Source organism: Astatotilapia calliptera, chromosome 19 (assembly GCF_900246225.1).
Source record: "Astatotilapia calliptera chromosome 19, fAstCal1.2, whole genome shotgun sequence".
NCBI lineage: Eukaryota > Metazoa > Chordata > Actinopteri > Cichliformes > Cichlidae > Astatotilapia > Astatotilapia calliptera.
In genome coordinates this window covers 20,735,778-20,749,000 of record NC_039320.1, presented here as the reverse complement: position 1 = coordinate 20,749,000, position 13,223 = coordinate 20,735,778, and the positions used below count along the sequence as shown (strand labels likewise).

Below are 13,223 nucleotides of genomic sequence, written 5' to 3'. Positions count from 1 at the left end.
CTTCGGGTGTTTACATCACTCTCCTCCGGGGCAAATCACATATTTTGCTGAATAAATGTGGGGGGAAAAACAACAAAAAATAGGAAATTCGCAAAATCTAAAAGTATGCAAATAGGAAAAAAAAAATAACGATAAGATTCGGATTTGCTAAGCTGTATAGTGCAAACGTCACCTAAGCTTAAAAAGAAAGAATTTTGTCTGCATTTGTCTAGTCCAGCCTCACAACTTTCCCCATGCTGCGCCCCGAAAGGACGCGCGCTCACAACAAAGCAGTAGATACAATAAGGTTTATGCTACTTACCATGGTTGTCCAAAGAAGGAGGATGAAAAAAAAGTCAAGCGTTAGTGCACAAATCAATATGAACGACAATATTTAGCTTATGAAAATATCAGTCTTCAATAGCAGAGTCTGCCGGGCTGGTTGTGTTTACAGAGTGTGAGAGAGACTTGGAGACGGTGAATGCCTTGGCTCTCTGCGCACTGCTCTGCTGCTCCTTCCCGGGGTATTGCACGTTGAAATGTCCACACAGCCGTTTGTCAAAGCCTGCAGTCCTACACTTCCCACCCCCCTTTATGCCAACAAACATAACTGTTGTCACGCTTTCATGTATTAAATCTTTTTCATTTTTTTAAAAAACCCTTCTATTTCCGTAATCGACCCTGAACAGCTCTGCTTTGTATTTTGTTTGTTGGGAGAGTTTATTGACCCTCCAGCAGTAGCCACAGCCTATCTCCCTGAGCGTGTGTCTACCTTAATCCTAACCTGTGAATAATTAATTCCCACCATCAAAAAATGTCACGGAGCAATAAATGGAGCCTTTATGTGAGAACCTATCAATACAGCCATGATGCCATATTAGCACTGATGGAGCTAAATATTAAAGGGGATAGATGGCCTGCTTCTGTTTTGAGCGTAAAAGTGCTCAGGCTCCAAAGAGGGCTTCACTGCAATCGATGGCCGGAGCGTTGCTCCTCCTCTAAACTTCAATCTCCACACATGATTGATGATCTCGGGGAGCTTTGATAATTGACTACTCTGAGGTAAGGAACGAGGTTCTATCAAGAGACGGGATTGGACGAAAGAAACACACAAAATTACTTTCTCCACAAAAGCTTTTTTTCCGCTTGGAAAAGTTCATTCTGGGCTTAGAGGGGTGCTGCGCGCCGTTTAATTGCTAAAAAGACCAGAGCAATAATTAGCAGTGAGATTAGGAGGTATTACTGAGATACTGAGTATGCACACCGGCTTATAACCACAAAACAGAAAACAAGTAAGCGTCGTGCTCATATATTAAAGTCAGCATTCATAAGATCTCGTTGTAATAGCTTTCTATCAATGAAAATAAAGACGTAAAATATTTATTTTGCCGTGCGTAAAAGTTTGGACTCGTAGTGCGCAATTCTGCTCTAAATGTAGCATTTTATTGTTGTTATTATTATTTTCATAATTCATGCAGATACATTCAGTCGGTGTTATGTTTAGTTCAGCTCGGAGCATTTGTAGCCGAAGTGTTTACAAGTGCCCGCTCTGGTAAACCTCTCTCATTCAACCTTTTTCTGCTGTTTCTTTAGGACGCTTATCGGCGAAGAAGAATTGGGTGGGAGTTGGAGCTGTTCTGCGTTGGCTTTTTACCCCCAGTGTGGAGTTGAAGTCGTCCCTGTGCCTCGCATATACTCTGCATATCACAAGATTTGGTCTCTCCTCTCTCTTTTCTGGAGCTGCTGTAGGACTGGCTATGGCCACCACTACTTCCGGGATCCGTCATTTCATTCGCCCACCGCTCAGCGCTGCGAACTGACTCTGTTTCTATAAGCAAGCTAGCAGCCAACCTGCCAACACTCGCTGACACTCACTCATCTCAGTCTCGCCAGATAGACGAAATACCTACGGGGGAAAGAAAGGAGAGATCTGAATCGCAATCTCTTAATTTCGACTGCTTTTTTCTTTTTTTCTTCTTTTTTTTTTTTACAGTGATAATAAAACAAGATAGCGATCTGGAGGCATTAAAGGAGACGCGGACTTGCGGGATGAAAACGGACTAAAAAGATTCGTCCTTCTCTTGAACATCATCACCAACCGTCATTCATTCATTACCTTGACAACCTCTGGCTTTGATTGACAGCTGGAGTGGCAAAAAGCCATGAGACACGACAGTTTAGTTACATGCAGGTTGTTGATGGGCCGATTGTAACCTTCACTTTGGCGCATTTTTTATTTTTTTTTCCAGGAAAGAGGGTAAACAAGAAAAATTGCAAAACTCCCTGATGCTACGCTTTCAACTGAACCACACTGGCGAATAGGAGAGTTCGCAAAGTTGGTTGAAAAAGGAATCTTGCCACTAAATCACTTTCTAACCGGGACTGGGATATTAAATATACGACAGATTCAGGAGTTTATTGGAGCGCAGCCTGATGGCGCAAAGGGTAGGTTTTTTAAATCTGCTACACTTACCTGTTCAAATCCACTGTAGGGAGGCCATCGTATCGCTAACCTCTTGTCGGGTGGTGGCAAATTTACAAAGTATTCCCATCAAAGCAGTTATATTTGACATTTTTGCAGCGCTCTCACTCTTCAAGCAAAGTGACAGCCTCTACTTTTACCGACAGCCTCCACGACAGCCGTGGAGCAGTTTCACAGAGGACTCCAAACTAATTCGATCTATTCGCCCACCAAACTCTGTTCCGCGGAGCTCCCAACTTATTATGTTTTTGGTAATGACACACCGAGTAGCAGATATAATATATCACACTTTTCTGCCCTGGCTGCAGCGTAATTTTCCACTGCGAACGCTTTTTTTTTTTTTTACTTTCTTCTTTGAGTTTGTTCAGAATGACACGGCATGCTTTACTTTATACATTTGTTAAGAAAAGAAAAAGTAGCTTAACCGGAAAGTCGGCTGACTTTTGTTCTAATTTTAATTCCTAGTACGATGAGCTGGCCCATTATGGTGGGATGGACGGAGTCCCGGCGTCGATGTACGGGGACCCGCATGCTCCCCGGCCGCTTCCCCAGGTCCACCACCTGAACCACGGACCGCCGCTGCACGCCAGCCAGCACTACGGAGCCCACGCTCCTCATCCGAACGTTATGCCCACCAGCATGGGCTCCGCTGTCAACGACGCTTTAAAGAGGGATAAAGATCAAATTTATGGGTAAGGTTTACACACGGATCTTATACGCGCTCACGCACCTTTCCCCCCCTCAACTTTGCAGCTTTTCTTTAAGTTTGCTTTGTTGGAGTTTCTCTCCCACTACTAAATTTAAATAGTGTTTTGTGCAGGTTTGACCGCAATTTTGGACCTCTATTGTTGGTTAGGGGAGTTTTGTTGATGTGTAATTTTACACTCATTGTACAAGGCATCGAGCAGCCTGCAGTAAGTAAGAGTATGAGCCTTAAGCTTGAAATACAAGCTGTAGAATAACATGGAAGCTCGCTGTTCATAGTCCAACCTCCAAATACAGAGACTGCAAAGAATTATGATAAAAAATTATTTTTTAACATCATTGCAATTGCTCCATAGTGCAAAGTGTGCCTTGTAATATCGCTGCACACTAATATTCCTCCATCGTAAACACAGGCTATACTTATTAAAACGTTCTTGTTCCTGCATGCAAATATATTGTAAAGGGTTTCAAAAATAGTTTGCAGTGACACACACACATACACACACACACACATACACAGCCAGCGCGTTACAACACATTAAATGTCTTTATAATTTTATCACATTAATCTACAATAATGTAAGAACTGGCAGGCTACTTACTACTGAGGGCAAAAAAAATAATGATTACAGATAATGCTCACTAATACGTACACAGTAAGTGCTATAATCCCGATATAATCTGGGATGTGGTGTAGAGTAAATCTAGCTCATCATTTCTATTTTTCTTGCGTTTTCATATGGGAAATTGACTCTATTCTCTTTAATACCTAAATATATACTTATCACAATTAACTAAAAAGCCATTGTCAGATGTATCCAGTTATCGCTGGTGATAGAAATAAGGAGTTTGCTGAAATTATGATCTGCATTTTAAAATGATTTGGGCGATTGCCTCAAGATGTTGGATGACTGTAACAACTGGAAGATAGAGTTTACACATTTCACCTCTGTGAAACGATGAAGATGTAGGCCTGTGTTAAAACAGCAGTGATAATAATATTAAAGTCTTCGGTGACGACGTCTTAAGTGTAACTCTGTGTTTTTGTTTTTATCCCTGGCAACCGTATAATTTCTTAAAATTCCACTGAAATCTGTCGACAGTCAGCTTTGTGTTTTGTTTGAAGTTTTGTTCACTTCTCAGTCTTTTGTCTTTCGCACTGCAAGAAATGTCTGTCTCGAGTCGATTAATAACATATGAGACCTCAATTGGTAAAAGAAAATGTACCAAACGGGGTTGTCCACATGCATGTGTTACTAGAAAACGACTAAGAAGACTTTTCTAAAATCAGACACACTGTTTTAATTGTCGCCGTCCATTTTTAACATATTTTAAGACATGTTTTGATAGTAGAGTAATAAAAAACAAAGAAACAACTAGACAGCGGGATAAAAGTAAAAACAAAAATCGAGATAAAATATTTTTTTAATTATGATTATTGTTATTATTAGTTGCAGTAAGAATTTGAAGAGCAGGGAGCCGACTAATACGCAGGTAGACTGGACATTTTTTACAGTGGGCATTGTAGAGCCGGTGTGCTGTTTGTACTCAGGCCGTGTTTCCCCTCTTGCAGTCACCCTTTATTTCCACTCCTCGCACTGGTTTTTGAGAAGTGCGAGTTGGCGACGTGTACTCCGAGGGAGCCCGGCGTAGCAGGCGGCGATGTCTGCTCTTCAGACTCCTTCAATGAGGACATTGCAGTCTTTGCCAAACAGGTCAATTTTGCAGTTTAAAAAATATTTTTGGATGGTGTGTCTGCGTCACGGCAAATAGTTTTCCGCTTGCTTTATTTTCTTTTTACAATAAAAAGTTCCCTTTTTAATTATTTGTGACTGTTGTTAATTACAGAATTTTCACTTAAAACACAAGTTTTTGCTTCTTTTTTTTGGCTTTTTGTTGTTGTTGTTGTTGTTGTTGTTTTTTTTTTCAATTTAAAGTTGTAGCTGTGGGCCACATTCCACACATTTCATGCTAAACTAACTTTGACATTTGGTGTATTGTTTTAGGTCCGAGCAGAAAAACCTTTATTTTCATCAAATCCAGAGTTGGACAATTTGGTAAGCGCACTTCTTTGTCTCCCACTTCCAGTTCCCGCCGTCGGTATACTGAAATGTCCACAGCATCTCGAAGTAAATATGTGAACATATGATTTAGACTTCCGCACTGATGTCAGATCAGTTTAGAATTGAGGCTGTGTGACCACATTTGCCGCTGTCATTGTTCAATCTTCCCATCTAACTTACCCAGCTGACCACTGTGTAATCACATATTAGAAGTGTTAGAAGTTAAAAAATATATAATATTTGCATGCTCTCGCTGACTGTCGTGCACTCATAACTATTTTATGACACAACAGCCCGTTCTCACTTCCGAGGCGAAAAAATGTACATATACATTAATCTTGTCAGTTTTGTAATTTTAATTGTTATTTTTGCTCTTTTTCCACTCAGATGATACAAGCCATACAAGTATTACGGTTTCACCTCTTGGAATTAGAAAAGGTAATTTTTTATATATCTTTACGCTCTCTAAACTTCACCTACCACACGCACAATATGACTGCAGTGTAAGCGATATCACTAAATGTGCTCTAGAGGTAATCACTGCTGTACATATATCACGGATATGAAAAAGAACAAGAAAATAAATGCACCGAGAGACGTTCTGATGATGCTCATTTTCATAAAATATGCTGCTTTATTTAGCCAACTATCGATGCAGATGAAGTGGATATTGATAAAATATGTTAGAACCTCTTTGCCCACGTTGCTCATTGTTATTGATCTGCAGATTTGGTTTCAGCTACTCATTATTTCGCCAGCTTACGGCGTGCCGTTTATTATTATTTCTTTTCGTCGTTCAACTTGTTGCTCCGGCCTCAGGAGATTAATAAGCTCTGCAACAATTTCACTATTGTTTCCTCGCCGCCGATAATGCCTCTTAATTGAAGTTATTCTTGGACCTGGCTGAAGCGTTTCCCCATCCTGAGAAAAGGTGTTTTGTTCCCCTTTCTAGGTGCACGAGCTCTGCGACAATTTTTGCCACCGGTACATCAGTTGTTTGAAAGGAAAAATGCCAATAGATCTAGTTATTGACGAACGGGATGGCAGCTCAAAATCAGATCACGAAGAACTTTCGGGATCATCGACCAATCTTGCAGATCACGTGAGTAACACGAGCTTTTTTTGTATTCGTAATTTGTTATGTGCTGTTTTTGTCTGTCTGCATGCGCATCTGCTGCTGAAAAAGACCAGGGACACATGAGCCCTTAGTTTTCAGCAAACAATGCATTTGAGTAGCAATCGACCATATTCAAATATATATATATTTAAAACAATAATTTTATAATAATCACATTGTTTGATTTATCTAATAGAGCCAACTTTGGGGGCTACTTAGCTTCTGCTCAGTGTGTGTGACCCTGCTGTGCCATCAGTAAATAGAGCATGCTCTGTTCTGCAAGGAAAATCTGCCGATCGATGTTCTAAGGTCAAAAGCTAGATGTGATACAATAGAGTGAGTTATTGTTTTAGTCTTTTGATTAGGGGCAGTCATGTGTGCATAACGCGTCCGTGCTTGCTTGCGTGCTGGAGGCTTGAGTGGGTGTGTACGTGCGCGTGATAAAGGGTGCGCGTGCGCGTGTGCAAATCGCTGCCCTGCGTTCGTGGAGAGTGGCACGCTGAAAAAAAGACGTAAAAAAAAAACGCGAGGCAATTATCTGTTACGCAGGTTTAACGTTAAAGCAGGGTATCAACGGTAAGCTTTAGCTTTAGGCCAATATTTAAAAAGAAAAAGGCTTTATATTTGGGGGCTGTGGGAGCTGAATATGGCCTGCGCGTAAAGCTGTGGATTTTGCTGCAGAGGTGGAGAAAGTGGTAGCCTATTGAAAGAGATCTCAGAGCTAAAGGCTTACCATCAATGTCAAGTTCACAAGGCATATGATGGTTCGTCTGGAGGCCTTCCATTGCTGTTGATGTTAATGTGTTTAATTGTTTCGTATTGATTGCCGTGTGGTTTGCTCTGCAGTTGCTTTCTCCTCTGCGACCCCCCCCCCCCCCCCCTTTATGGCTGGAGGCTCCATAATGCTAAATTCAATTATATGCACCTGAAGTACAGTAGCTTTAAATTTGAAGATCGATTGTCTGCTTTAAATTGTACATTTTCGGCGTAATAAACACAGATTCTAACTCCCCCCTCCGCAGTATGGATAGAGCTGACAGTGTAGTACTAAGTTCATATTTGTGAATTACTGCGTCTTCTATGTCTGCGATAAAGCTAATGTTTTAGTGGGGGTGGCGGGCTGGGAGGGAAATCGGCTAGTGTAACAAAGTGACTAGTTAATATCTGCGCAGCACAAGGCCAAGCCTATTAGGAATTAAAGCAGATTTAAGTGTTATGCAAAGTCTCTGCGCTGCATCTGTTGGGTCTGGCTATAGGCCTAGTGGATTCCCTTTGAAAGCCCGTCGCCTGTGCAGGGCCACGCAGCGCGTCACACAAGGTGAAGCGAAGCGTGTTTAGCCCGAAGATGCCGATGCTGGTTTGAGAAACGGTCAAAACGGCAACATTGTGGCCCTCCAACACAAGTGTAGAAATGAGGCATGCTGTTGTTTAAAGTGCAGAGATTAGATAAACTAGCCTGTTTAGTTTCATGGCAGATGGTTGGCACTCAAGCCAATTTCCAATGGTGCCTCCAGTGCTCAGACACCAGCTTTGTCATCAGTCCACTTGTAAGAAATATTTTGATAATTAGAAAATTAAATATGCCAATAAAGCAAATCAGGAGCAGCAATAAACAAAGAAGGTTGCATGACAAGCCATTTATCTCGGGGTTGTTTGAAATGACCACCTCATTAGCTATTTAAGTTTGAGGGATTTATTTCACTTTTGTGGCACCAATGAACTTTTTATTATACCTAACTGCTGGGCTGGATTTTACTAAAGCAGGAGAAAGTCTTTTTTTCTTTTCCTCTCTCTCCTTATTTGCTTTCAGAGCTGTGTCTGTGCAGAGTAGGGATTTTTTTTAAAATAATGGCTACAATTTATGGAAGCATACATACTCCAGCTTATTGTTTTTAATAAATAGAGGTGCAGGGCAGTGTGTGAGAACATGTGTGCACCTCATGATGCTTAAGTGGGAATAATATTTGCAGAAAGGGGAAGAAAGCGAAACTACAGTATAGTGCAGCTATGATCTAAAAACCTTGTAATAAATAGTTAACTGCTCTAGCAGTCATTGCCACATCTATTTGAAAAGCGTCCAGCTTTGCATACCGAAAATGTGTTTTCAGTATTTGGACACAATACACCCCCCATCCTCCCCCAAAAAAGGCATTTGGCTGCCAAACTGTGCCGATGGATGGGAAACAATTTCTGTCACTCTTGTCCTGATTTATTTATTCTATCTATTCACTTCTATTATTGGGCTCTATTTTATTATTCATTTTTGTCCTCGCATCTCATTGAGGAGAGGAAGGCGGCTTGATAGTTAGATATGCTAATTTATTTAGTTAGAATCTCACACGTCCATTTTTCTTTGCTTTGATATGCATTTTTAATATATAGCCTTGGGCTACATCTCATTTGGTGAAAGTCGGTTTTTCTGGAGAAGATCAGGCTCTTCAGTGAGGAGGCAGCCTGTTGAGCTTGTTTTTTATGTGTGCATGTTTGTGTTACCCCTTCCTTTCTATCGCTTTCTTTTTCGTTCCTGTCCCTTCCTCATACCTTACTGCGGAGCTTTAAAGTGTAGTTGTATTTACATTTGAATGCAGCGTGGTCTTAGAGATGATTGGCTTACAGCATATATCAGGATAAGGCCTCACTGACACTGTTGATTTCCCTCATTCGCTTGCGGTGACTATCTCAAGCATGTAGCCCACCCAGTGTTTCCTAACTCATTGCCCCTCCTCAGATTGACTCAATCATATTTAAAGGAAAAATAGAATTTGTATTACACATGAAGGGTGATAGGAAAAAAAACACACACACAGTGGTGTAGTTTTGCAAAAGGTTGGTGTGTGTATGTGTGTGCACTTGTCACTGGTTTGCTCTCGTCTTTTAATTAATGAATAAAATTTCTGTCTCTTCTATGCTACATCCAATTAGGGAGACAAATAGAATTAACAGTGTCTGAGTATTATCTGTTCTAATGAATTAGCCTTTGTGTCTTCTTGTGCTATTGTGCCGCTTCTTTAGTCAAGCTATTAGCAGAAGGGTTCTCATTTCTTTTATGCATATGCATTATAATGCTGCGACTGCAGTAGAATTTCTGCATAGTTTAAGATTTGCCAGACAGAAACTCTGTTGCATTCAAAGATCCCACTGCTTTGTTTTGGAGATCTTTCCTCAAGGAGTGAAAGTGCTCATAGTTATGGTATAGCTTATTTTGCAATTTGCTTGGCTGTAGAAAACAGGAGGAAAAGCCTTTTCTGCTTAGGTCTCTAGCTCTGATAAAGGCTCTGGGCGCTGTAGACCAATGGTCAAATGCACTGATGTCACAGGTTTAATCAAGTAATGCAATAGCTCATCTTGAGCCTGTGCATAAGTGTGTGTGTGTGTATTTGTGGAGGTGCGTGCCCAGGAAGATCCTGTCCTATTTCTGTACGTCACTATGCATAGTGCAGCGCATACGCAGCCCTCTGCCTGTGGACAGCGAGCCCTCAGGCCAAGCTTGCCTGCTGAACCATGCAATTTCTCAGTTTTGGAGGTGTTCTAATTCTACTAGCTTTGTCCTCCTCGAGGGCCGACTACGTTTGGATATCATGAAAACAGTGCATTGTTGACTTGGGACGCTCTGTCTGTTCTACGCAATTGTTTTGTGATGGTGGGATGTCTGGCCTTACATTTCCTATTTGAATTGTGTTCAGTGGCAGGGCCTTGTTGGCAGGCATATCTAATCATCGGTATGGTGGCTGAAGAGAGGCTATGCTAACTTGTTGCATCTTCCGCACTCCCCTATATTTGGCTGAAAGCATGGTGTAAATGACTGCAGTGATCAGGAGATTTATATTAACTTGTACATTGTTATTTTAAAGGAATGAATGAAAGCACAAGTGTTTATAACATTTTTTTTTGCCATTTGATTTTTTTGGGATATATCATATTAAGCTGTGCCAAACCCATGAATCACTTTTAAAAAAAAAACGTAATCTCTTCTTTCTTTGCACACATAATGTACTACAGCGAGTAAAACAGCTTTTGCCTCAGAGAAAGTTTTCAGGCATAAATACAATCAGACAATCCTCCTTGTCTGTTAAAACATGCTGTGGTGAATTATTAGCTGCTAAATTAAGGACTTTTTATATTGTGGGTAATTGAGGGGGTTGTAAATGCTTAGCCGTTCAATGGAAGTGCACCTACACTTTTCTGAAGTGGCTGTATATAATTACGAGCTCAACGCAACAGAAATGTGTGAGAAGTTTTTCTCTTTCTTTGTTTATGCCATGTGGCAAGATGTGTCTTGAAATGTCACATCGCCTCATGATTTACGGCGCCGTGTGTTTCTGGTGCGTCAGCGATTCCTTACATGTTCGGCACAGGATCTCTGTAGCTGCTCCGCGCACTGATAGCTCAACATACGTGCACACGCACGCACACACACGCACACACACGCACAGACTCACAAGGTTAGTCGTTCTCAGCCTGTGTTACACTGCTGCTACTGCACCAGATTTCCCCCTTTCCCTCCAGGTTTCTGGGGAATTTTTGAGGGAAATTCAATGATGCTGCTAAATCAATTTTATTTGAAATTCCTAGGGATGTAGGCAGAGTGCAGTGAGGGAAGTGAAATTGTGCCAGGCAGGTGTTTGTAAATGAGAAACAGGGGACAGTGGCAGAGGAGACGGCAGCATTCTCCCACTCTCCTGCGGCCTGGCTGCACTACGAGCCTTCCTTCCCATATTGTCTCCTGCTTTTATATTAATTACAACTTGTATTAGCAGCCGCCAGTTGCTAACCCCAGCAAATAGAAAAGGCTGCCTCTAGAGACCCCTCTTCTTTTGTATCTTATTCTCTATCTAGTCCTGCTGTGTACATTTGTGTGCGCGTTTCCTCCTGCACATGTATGTGTGTTTGCTTGCTGGCATTCTCCTCTTCCTCCTGGTAACACTGCTCTTTAACACAATTAGCGAGGAGCATGGAGTGAACCGTGTTTGACTCCTAATTATGCCCAGCTTTAGGGAATAGTCACATGGGCTGGAGGCCCTTTTTGTCTCTTTTGCATCTTCCCCTGTTTTATTCGAGCACTTTTTGTGTAGGTTGAAGACTGTTTGTGTGACATGATTTTTTTTCCTGCAACTTGTTTGAACTTTATCAGACCCACAGGGGTTGTGGCAAAATGGTTGTGTGTGTTTGTGTTGCACGGCGCAGTGTCTGATGATGCACCCGCCATAGCTTAGAGAGACCCACTAAATTATTCATAGGGAGGAAAGGCTGTTGCTTTTGTCGCCTTGTTGAGTGTGGAAAGTTAACACTGTTGTTTTGATATTCGTTGTCTTGCTTTGTACACACGCTTATGAATGAGCGGTGACTTACAGGTACTAAAAGAGAAGTGTGCGCTCCACTGCATATGCATTGGTCTTGTGTGCACTCTATTATTATTATTAGGTCATATAAAGTGCTGCAGTCTTCTTTTTCCACTGTAAGAGCCAAACTAACAAAGCTTTATCTACATCCCCACATAAAGGCCCATTAAATCCACAGGGTAGCAAATCACAGCAAAATATCATTCCCTTTTACACCATTAGATGAGGTGTCTTTGAATTTAATTTAGTGCCAGCGCCATTAAAAATGACACATTACTCTGCAATGATAGCTAAATTAAGTCCTATCGATTCCACTGTTGCATTAAAACCATAGCTGGCTGTGGCCGTGGCTGGCAAGTGTTAAAGGGAGAGATAGAATGAGAGAGCAGGCATGTGTGAGAGCAGTGAGCACAGTTTTTCAGGTCTGTCTTGTGTCTCGCCGGCAGTGGGTGTCTCATTGTGAGGAAGTAGAACCCAGTCATTTTCTTCTCTTGGAACAACAACAGCCCGTTCTGAGAGCCCAGAGCCCAGCTCTGCTTAAACACACTATTCACTCTGGGAGTCTGGGATTTTTACCTCTCCTTTCTTCCTTCCCTCTGTGTTGAACACGACAAAGACAAAATTAGACTGCTTTCAGGGGGTTGATGGGCTTTTCCCACATTAGGGATTTTACTTAGCCTGCGCTGTGTTGAGAATAACAGAGAATTACTATAACAACAGACCTCGTTCCCATGAAGTGTTCCATGTGTTGATCAGTGGCCCAGAGAGTGAACACATCGTAATCATCCATCGCTCTCAGTACGGGGACACTTTCCCCTTCACTCACTCTGGAGGGCTAAAACCCACGCACGGGCTATTGTTCACGTTGTCTTCTTACCCCTCTTCTGAGTAATTCTCTGAGCTCTTTATCTGATTGCCATCCGGTGAACAGCTGACGCTGAGAGGGCCTTGAGTGGAGCGCGGGGTCTGAAGGGTCTTGTGTGTTTCTGTCTGCTGTTTTCAGCTCCAAGCTGTTTGAGAAAACAGCCCGCCTTCCCCAAAAAACTTAGCAGATAAAAGGGCCTCGCTTACAGGCATAGCAGCAGCCTCGCCTCCGCAGCAGAACAAGCACCAGCACATCAGGACTGTGTGCCCAGGGGACCTCGGCAGCGGCGTGTCTTTAGTCTCTGTTTCCCTGCGAACCTCGATTAGTCTCCAGGCTCTATCCTGTCTGTCCTCTTCGAGTACAGCTTACTCTGACTGGGGCACAAAGGCAAGCAGGCAGGCTCCTCTCTGGTGGGGACTGAGGGAAAAGTTCATCAGAAACTCTGCTCAAGTTGGACAAAATGGTAAAAACGGTCTGTTTCTAGGAATATACTGTGGCATGTACATTTTCCCTCTACTTTCATATGTATGTATATGTGTTTATGTGTGTTTGAGGGAGAAAAAAACACGTAGCGGGAACTGAGAAGTGGGTTGAGGTTTGTGGGAAGCCTTGGTGCAGGCCTGTGTTTGTTTGGCTTGGGCTCTGCTCAAGGGGCTGCTTCTCTCGGGCCCCA

At 42.1% G+C, this 13,223-nt stretch overlaps 1 protein-coding gene across 5 annotated transcripts in view; it reads left to right on the top strand.

Annotated features, from left to right (window-relative positions):
* Window positions 1-1,134: 1,134 nt before the first annotated feature.
* meis2a (Meis homeobox 2a) overlaps window positions 1,135-13,223 on the top strand; it is a 79,981-nt gene continuing 67,892 nt past the window's right edge. For 2 of the 5 annotated variants that reach the window (XM_026152674.1, XM_026152673.1), the window contains exons 1-7: window positions 1,137-1,271; window positions 1,573-2,424; window positions 2,927-3,153; window positions 4,740-4,881; window positions 5,173-5,223; window positions 5,617-5,667; window positions 6,182-6,331. In XM_026152674.1, the coding sequence (XP_026008459.1) occupies window positions 2,413-2,424; window positions 2,927-3,153; window positions 4,740-4,881; window positions 5,173-5,223; window positions 5,617-5,667; window positions 6,182-6,331 (633 nt within the window). In that variant the 5' untranslated portion in view covers window positions 1,137-1,271; window positions 1,573-2,412. Of the gene's footprint in view, window positions 1,272-1,572; window positions 2,425-2,926; window positions 3,154-4,739; window positions 4,882-5,172; window positions 5,224-5,616; window positions 5,668-6,181; window positions 6,332-13,223 lie in introns of all 5 variants that reach the window. The other 3 variants (XM_026152676.1, XM_026152677.1, XM_026152675.1) reach the window with 3 other exon arrangements.